We start from the raw sequence: 8,918 nt of genomic DNA, 5'->3' as shown, positions 1-8,918 counted from the left end.
AAAGAAAGAAAGAAAGAAAGAAAGAAAGAAAGAAAGAAAGAAAGAAAGAAACAAGGCGGCCCAGAAAGGAAGAGAGAATGAAAACAACATTCCTTGCAGCTCCAGACTGTTCGCTCTGCAGAAAAACTTTTTAATTAAAGCAATTGCCTTCTGCTGCAAGAAGTGGCAGCCTACTTGTTTTCTCTTCACTCCTGTGTGTCATTAAATCACATTCCTGCCATCTTGGCGTACAATATCAACCAGAAACAGATGTGACCAAAACTCAATTATAGGCTTCTGTAATCATGATTTACCTTAAAGATATGCACTGGCTTTAAGCAAACCTGGATGGGACACAGACCCTCAGTGAACTACAGCAACTAACAACATAACTCTTTGTTGGTGACCTTCATGACATTGGAATTATCCACCATTGATATTTTATAGTGACCCAGCACTCAAATTGGAGGAGATCTGGTCAAGTGCAACTACGCGATTCCAAAAAACCCTCATTTCTTCAGTCCGAAATTCTTACATTTCCCACATCCTGAGTGCCAAAACCGTTACTCAAAATTATAATGATGATGTTTCTTCTACCCACTTAGAAAATATCTTCACAAAGCAGCAACTACAGTGAAACCTCACTTTAAATCCAACCAAAATTGGTTGACTAATTACAGCACAGCTTAAAATAGTTAATTAGTGATTAAATGATGACAGTATGGTTCAAATGTCAACTACTTAGTGCAATATTTCCATCACTGCCTCTGTTACTACCTCAATCATATTTATTTATTTAACAACCCAATACAATACACTCATATGTGACTTCACTCATCTGTATACACCAGTCATTATTTACACTATGAACCATTTATCATTGCACAAAAATTAATATATCTGCAATATGTCTGCTCCTGCATATGCTCCTGTGCAATACTATGTGTATATTTTGGATATCTTGTATATATCGTGTATATATCTTGTTAAATTAAAGTCTTTTTTACTCTACTTTTATATACTTTTTTTAACTTGACTATTGCACTGAAAGGAGAAGCTCTCCAATCTCGTTGTACATCTTGTATAATGACAATAATAAAGGCCATTCCATTCCATTTAAATACATAGTAACTATAAATATCTGACAATACACACATTTGTCAAGGGAAAAGCTTCATGTTTTTGACAAAATGTAACCCAAGTAGAGCAGCTGGCTCCAGCTCCAGCTCACCTGACCCTAATGAAGACAACCAGTATACAAAAAAGAATGAATACTTGGCACCAACATTCAAATGAATGTCAGACTGATGTTTTTAAATAGTAACATTCTGCATGGTTATCCAGTGAGCGATAAGAGGGGGAAAAATGCACCTGTTCAGTGTTTGTCCTTTAATAACCAACTTCAAAACGTTTACAGCTGCTCTCTACAAAGACGGTGGTTTGTCAGTAAACACCCACTTCTGGGCTGCTTTTAAATCCCAGTCTTAATTCACACATAGGGATAAACACACACCATTGAGACTGATTGGCAAAAGAAAATCCATTGAAGTAAATGAGTTTTTCCCCTCCCAACACACACCATCTTAGCACTTTTGCGGCAAACGTTTTTTAGGCTTCCTCAACTCGACCAGCTTAAGGGGGAGACGCGTTTGCTGCATCTACTGGGCTTGTGAGAAGAAGATGTAGAATTCCCACAAAGGCCCGCTCGGATGTAGTGTTTACATGAGAAAGCACGGGTTGTAAATATCCCACATGAATGCTTCGAAATCAAGCGGAGAGAGAAAAATTGCAGCTTTGTTCACATCTTTGCTTGAGTGATTGCTCTTTTCATTGAATCTTAAATGTTTATGTGAAAGCTATTTTGAACGACGTAAAAGCAGAATAGCTCATTTTCAACAAACTAAACTTTCATGAAAACATCTTAGTGAATCATGGGAATGGGTGGCTCTGCATGTGAGTGGGTCTATTCTGGGAGGCTGTTGCGAATCGCGCGGTTGTGTGGAGAGCGCCGACCACAGTGAGGACACCACTGGCAATGGCGTCTCTGACTGCGGGTATGTGCAGGAAAGACGCTAGGGAGGGAGGATGATGGTTACTGCATGCCCATTCATTTGATGGAACAACAAAATAGAAACTCCCTGAGAACTAAGCGCTCGTGTACAACAACACAATCCAAAGACGATCATTTCTGCTCATTTTTGTTTTCCCACCATCGTCTGAAAAAGTCTCCAAAAAGCACCAAAAACACTCATTTTACAGCATTGCTGTTATTATTATTAACATTGTTACGGCGATTGAACTACATTACTGGTATATTGGCACCTAGCCATAATACACAGACTCGATACTAGCTGGCTCGTGAATTAGCTTCACCACAGACTTGCCCGTAGCAAATCAGACACTACCAAACGGTACGGTACCTTCAGCATCACAGATGTTCTGGTAGGAGTCCCAGCGGATGAGCGGGTCGACAGTGTTGTAGTCCACTGTAACATCCACGCCGTTCTGCCATCTGTCAGCACCTGGGCCCAAAAGAAACATCAATGTTTATAATGAGCGGTTTTTAGTCGAACTCGGGGGAACATCACAAAATACTTTACTGTAATAGCTTCTGAAATGTCTCAATGGGGGATGAATGCAAAAGTCATCCAAATGCGGTCATATTTTTTATCCATACATCCTACTTCCTTGTCTTTGGGATTTATCTTATGAGAAATGTGTATTTCCCATTTGATTTGAGCCAGAAAACCTGGTTCTTCTGCATAGATGTGTAGCTGCAGCTTATAGTTACCCCGCTGGCTTGCATGAGCCTAAATCTTGTCATTTAACGCACTGCATGAAAGAACCAATGTCATGTTCTAAAATATTGTGCTTTAGTTTAAGTGCAGCCTCAGCTAAGTATTAAGAGAAAGTACTACTGGATATGACGACAGATGTGTCATTTGTCAGTACAGTCTACACAAACAACCGCTGACTTACACAAAATAAACCAAGTTAGGGCACTCATAAATTGTTACTTAAAGCTTGCGCTTCTGACTTTTCAACATGATTAACTAACGTTGGAAAGGCATCAGGCTTCAGCAACAGTTTGGTGGATATTCCAGCTTTGCCCATGTTCACAACATTCACATATTTTCCTCTTGCATTTCGGGAATCTGCAACTCCAACCACTTCTGCCTAATGTTTGCGTCTTTACGTTCAAACCTAAACATATATTTCCTGGACGCAATTAGAATTAGCTCCCTGCTAACATGGTGAAATGTTCGACAAACAGCAAAGCCGGCAGAGGGCAAGCCTACAGCTTGTACCCTGGAACGCCCATATAAGGAAGTCTGGCTTACTGTGACGTCTCAGTGGGCCGTCATTAAAAAAACTGAAACCGACTCTTCATAACTATCCCAAACTTATTTAAGGGCTCACTTCCAAATGCCAAAAATCATTATCTGAAACATTGACATAGTTCAACACAATAATACAAAATTCTAACAACATTTATAGGTCAGAAGAGTGGAAAAAGGTCCCCTTTAAACACAATTTATGTTGCCTGTACAACTACAAAGCTCAAGTATTCTGCATTAAGCCCAGCGCTACTCGAAAAATACCAAATGCTGACAATATCCCTCTGTAAACACCTTCCTGTTGCCTCTCCATTCCGTGTCTGTCAGGGTGAGTAGTTAGATTTTATTTTTGTTTTATTGTACAAAACTTAATTTCTGAAAAAGGGCAAAGGAAGCGGAGAAAACTACCTGGAATCTTCTCTGGTCCCTCAGAGAAAATCAGCTCTACTTTGCCATAATCTGGAAATCTGTGATCTGAAATACAGACATAAAATAAAAGCAATATGACAAACTGACAAGATACACAACATTCTTGTTATTGGCTTCTGGAAAACCAGATTATTGTTGTCGAAGCGCCATGGAGACTTAATTGAATTGCCATGCGTCTTCAAAAGTAGCAAGAGGAGCAGATGGCTTGTTGCAAACGAGTCAAGACCTGCACTCTGCTGGGTTTTTTTCACCTTTGTTGGCAGCCTCCATGTCCTCTTTATCAAACATCAAGTTGTAACCCCGCACCGCTCCTGTGTGGAACTGCAGCTGGAAGATAACTTCGCGCTCAGAAGAAACCTCACTCTTATGGTAACATTTAATCTAAAAACAGAATAAAACAAAAATACAGAGAAGCTGAAAGTAAAAACTGATGTCATCGGTGCAATGTGTATTTTCCCTACCATTATGTCCCCTTTCAGAAGCTGGGCCGGCTCCAGGGTGACACAAATCCGCCCCCTGTGGCCTGGACCAATGTGACTGTCATCCACAAGTTTAAAAAGTGAGTTTTCATAGTACTTACAAACTCTAAATAAGTATTACACAGAATGATGGTACTACTTACTAGATTCCGGATGAATACACTGCTTGCATTGCCTGGTAGACTCTGACATACGGTCGGCAAACTGGAAAGAAGGATTTTTACATTTTGTATTCACGATAAGTTATGCATGTAACGAACATGCAAAAAATGATGCATTTACTGGTCTATGATAAGTCTATACAATCAGGTACCAGCATGAAATGCACATGGGCTATGTGTGTGTCTGTGTGTGTGCATACCACTTGTGCAGTACTCTGATGTGGTTTTGTCAAGACTAGCTACAGCTGTGTGTGGCGGTAAACAGAAATGACTTTTAACCTCCAGAGGAGTCAAAGTTGGGTATTCCGTGCAGGATGATGCAGTGCAGGAACAAAGGTGAGGTGTTGATCTTCATGGATCCGCTTAGAAGACTGTTGAGGATCCAAACATACCTAATAATACAGCAGAGATAAATCAAAGTTTTATAGTTAAGTTTGCGAAGATTGATTGCAATGATGTGTTCATTGTGTTCCAACATTTGCTGCAGCTTTCCAAATGGACTACTTTGGTACTAAAAAAGCAAAAGTGGTAGCAAAATATTGACTCATCTTAAGCGAAATATTATAGTTGTGTCAGATTGCTTATGAGTTGTCTTTAAAAGCAATGTCAGCCACAAGTACTATAACTACTTCAGGTACTGTACTGTACAGCATCTTTTCTTAGTGTTTGTTATGTCGCCTTCACTTTATGGCTGTTTATGTTGTTAACAGCTTCATTATCAGAGTTGTGTATACATATAGTACACAGTTTTGTTTGTTAGCGTCTTATGCTAATTGTGTTAGCTTCTCTACCGGCAAGATTTACTAACACAGGTTTCAACTTACAGTATGACTCCTTTAACAAGTTTTGTTTTATATTTTTACTGGTCCAAAATGGCCAAATAGATGGCTAATGTTTTATTGTATGTTAGTTGTGTTAGCTTATAAGCATCCATTTATCAGCTACATTAGCTTCAAGTATCATAACTATAGTAGCTACACTGTTAGCTTCTTTTAATTTCAGCTAAGTCATTTTAGCTAAGTCAATTAAGCATTTTTTGTGATTCAAAATGCTTAATTTAGCCCAAAATATATCTAAATACTATACTTAAGTATTTTTTAATAAATAATAGGTCATACTCATATATCGCATATAGCATATATTTTTTACAGCACTGGTCAAAGCACAACATGGCGAGGGATTACTGTATACTGGAGTGTGCATATGTTGGTTTTTACCGCTTCTGTGACGGTGTCATCAGAGCAGACACCTTGTCGTCGTAGTATTTCCTCATAGCGAAGCGGTCCAGTGCCTGATCAGCACTTTAAAGGAAGAGAGAGAAGACAATTTATTAAACATTTCCAGCAATGATAACTCAAGTTAGAGAGGTTAAACTTGTAATCAAAGTTCGTTAACCCTGACTTGTACAAGGTCAGCACAGACACACATGCATAGCTACACATGCATAATAGAGAAGAGTGAAAGTAAGCGGAGAGACAAGGGATTCCCGTAGAGAGGAAGAGAATGGCAGCTTTAAGTAAACAGGGAGGCGGGGAAGAGGCCACAGAGGCTGGAGTGTGTGCACAACTCGGCCATTCAGGCAACCCTAAAACCAACAAGAGTGGGGGCCTTTTCAACCAGGCCCTCGTGCCCCCCACCCCAAAAAGGGCAAATCTATTCCATTGTAAAGCCACTGTTTTCCTATCTCTTCCTCTTTTCCCTCTTTTTTTAGGCCTTTTGTCTTTCACCTTTCCAGAGCGGGTCTGAATAGATTTCACGAAAGTGACACTATGGCCGCCAGCTATTACAGTCACCACTCCTCTCAAACTGATTCATGAAACTCTATATGAGGTGAATCATCGCTTAAATTGTGTGGTTTGCCTCCCTATACCCCCTGTTTGTCATCTTTGAATCACCTTGACCTTGAATTACAAGGGGTAAATAAATGAGACAAGGTGGAGTAGACATATATTGTGGTCCTCCCAATGAGTCACGGCACATTGTTGTGGTTTGTTCGCTGCCGACAGGGAGTGGGCAAATGACAAACGCTGACAAGAACCCACAGTAGACATTTACTGATACACGAGTGCTTACCTGGCAGATACATCGGTGAAATGGACAAAGGATGAAATGACAACACCGATTCGACCTTTGCCGCCCTAGGAAACAGGATGAGAGCAGATGATTAATCACACTAAAAAGGCATTTTAAATACTTTATTTTACCGGAGTAGAACCTGCAAGGTCAAACACAATCTGCAATGCCATTTGACCTCAGATTTTTTGCAGCATTTTGTTTCCTTTTGGAAACAAGATTTTGTGTGATTTGAGCTTAGTGAGTATCTTAACCAGGGGTGTCCAAAGTGCGACCCAGGAACAAACTGCGGCCCATAGCTCTTTTTTAATAGGCTTTGGCAGATTCTTGCAGGAGTATGCTGCAGTCTATCCCACCTGACTTAGGGCAAGAGGTAGGGTACACCCAGGACTGTTCGCCAGGCAGTTGCAGGGTACATGTGAACAAAAACCATTCACACTCATGGACAATTTAGAGAATAACCTAACATGCATGTTGGAGGAATCCGGAGTACCTGGAGAAAAATGAAGCTGTGGAAAAAGTTTCAATACAAATGGTTCACGAGAATACATTTGATATAAAAAATGTATTTAAAATGAAAAAAATAGCAAAAAAGTGTATTATAAGGAAAAATGTTCATATTAATAATATGGCATGTTATACCTACAGGTATAACACAAAGCTTAAAATGGAGGCTGCTTAAACTTTCAATAGATTAAATTTCTTATCATATCTACATGGGTTGGTTTTCTAAATATAAAATATAAAAATTCCCCCTGCCACTCTACAAGTTAGGCTTTTTCTTTGGCTTTAGTTTTTTTTTTCTTTGACGTGTCACCACATGCCAAGAAGGACAATGTGCTCATAACATTAAACAGTATTGTGACATAGGAAAGACTATGGCTATTTGGTACAAATGACAAATGCAATCCATTAAATATCACTTATAGATATGTTTCCCAAGCAATAATATGTTGCTGCAAGCAGCAATTGTTTACAAATGATCCACTATAACTTCTCACCCTGCAGTGTATAACGACCACGTGAAGCGGGTCAGCATTGAGCCAGCTCTCCATGGCTTTACAAATGGTGCAGATCTTATCCAAAGGTGGGGCGTGCAGATCGGGCCAGCCTGTATCCAGAGTCTAAAAACAACAACATAGTGTGAATCCATCTTATGTGTTTCATATAATGCTCATAACCTTAGATGTTGAAATTCATGTTTCCATCATTGAACCGCAGCTTCGCAGTGTTGGCAGCACTCTAGCATAGGGTTGCATATAATTTTGCCCAGTAATTAAGAAATGGATGTAGCTTGGCTGACTTTTCTAATGGCATGTCAGCCTCTGCACACATTGCAACAAAATCATAAACAAACTCTCGTGCATGTGATAAATTAAGGAAGATTAAGGAAGATGTAGTCACAAATGCAAATCCAACTGCATATGTATATTATATTATATTTTCTTATGACACGCTTATTTTGTTTAGACGGACATGGGGCAAACAGTGATCTTATTTTTACAGAGGTGTGGAGAATGTCTGTTTACATCAATGTCGAGCTGCGTTCAAAAATAAACGTGCGTCTCGTATTTTTTTCACTAAGAACCTGCACGTCATCATCGGGTAAAGTAAAATGTTACATTAACGCAGTAAAACACAATGCGGTGAAAATAGACAGACACACTAGAATGCTAAACTCAGCTAACCCCCACTAGCTTCCATTCACGCTCCTTAAGAGGAGGTTCCACCTACTTCTGTCGGTTTTGATCACCATTTCAACCCGTATAGGTTGGGGGAGGGCTGTTTAGTGTTTGTATCCATTTGTATCATACAATTGAGCCAACCACCTGGGAAATACTCCCCCACATTCATCCCTTGAGAAGATATACTTTAATTAAAATTTATGCTGAAAGTCAGGGGGTGACCTCTGTGAAATACTGTAACATTTGTGAAGTAACACAACATTACCTTTGGATTCATTTTTGACAGGTCCTGCCTTTTCTCTGATAGGTTGATAATCTGAGGACAACAAAAGAGTCAATTTGGCATTGATTCTTGTAACAGATAAAGTTGCAGATAGGTGAACATGCCAAAAGTCAATACTCAGTCAACATCCATGCAACAATGACATCAATGCTGTCTGCACTTTGACACCTGACTACAGCATCACAACGTGGTACATCACCGACCAGGTAATTGTCGGCATGCTTGGACTTCAGCATTCGAGTAACATCCTTCAGGTTGTGAGCATAGATCTCTTCCAGGCATCCCAGAGGGAAGGACACGGCAATGATGCGCTCAGTGATATAAGTCAAGTCCAGCTCGTAACCCTCCTCCATGTTGAATCTGGGTCCCTCCTGCTGAAAGAGAGGAACTATACCAGTGAATCGGGGCCTTCATGCTTCACACCATCGCCGCTTGTGACAGGTGACTTTGCTCGAGCAAATATTTGATGGTCAAAGTCCTCTGCTCTTGTC

The 8,918-nt window shown here is 39.9% G+C and overlaps 1 protein-coding gene across 2 annotated transcripts in view; it reads right to left on the bottom strand.

Annotated features, from left to right (window-relative positions):
• Positions 1-8,918, bottom strand: part of tns3 (tensin 3) — a 30,313-nt gene that overhangs the window by 13,654 nt on the left and 7,741 nt on the right. Inside the window, exons 2-12 of one of the 2 annotated variants that reach the window (XM_058066614.2) lie at positions 8,631-8,801; positions 8,410-8,460; positions 7,461-7,583; positions 6,460-6,524; positions 5,604-5,687; positions 4,666-4,778; positions 4,369-4,429; positions 4,208-4,283; positions 3,998-4,127; positions 3,726-3,791; positions 2,400-2,501 (exon numbers count right to left, since the gene is read on the bottom strand). In XM_058066614.2, coding sequence (XP_057922597.2) covers positions 2,400-2,501; positions 3,726-3,791; positions 3,998-4,127; positions 4,208-4,283; positions 4,369-4,429; positions 4,666-4,778; positions 5,604-5,687; positions 6,460-6,524; positions 7,461-7,583; positions 8,410-8,460; positions 8,631-8,801 — 1,042 coding nt within the window. The remainder of the gene's footprint in view (positions 1-2,399; positions 2,502-3,725; positions 3,792-3,997; positions 4,128-4,207; positions 4,284-4,368; positions 4,430-4,665; positions 4,779-5,603; positions 5,688-6,459; positions 6,525-7,460; positions 7,584-8,409; positions 8,461-8,630; positions 8,802-8,918) is intronic. The other variant, XM_058066615.2, reaches the window with a different exon arrangement.

The sequence above is a fragment of the Doryrhamphus excisus genome, linkage group LG6 (assembly GCF_037039965.1).
Source record: "Doryrhamphus excisus strain RoL-2023G ecotype Guam linkage group LG6, RoL_Dexc_Guam_v1.1, whole genome shotgun sequence".
NCBI lineage: Eukaryota > Metazoa > Chordata > Actinopteri > Syngnathiformes > Syngnathidae > Doryrhamphus > Doryrhamphus excisus.
This window is presented reverse-complemented; position numbering and strand designations above follow the sequence as displayed.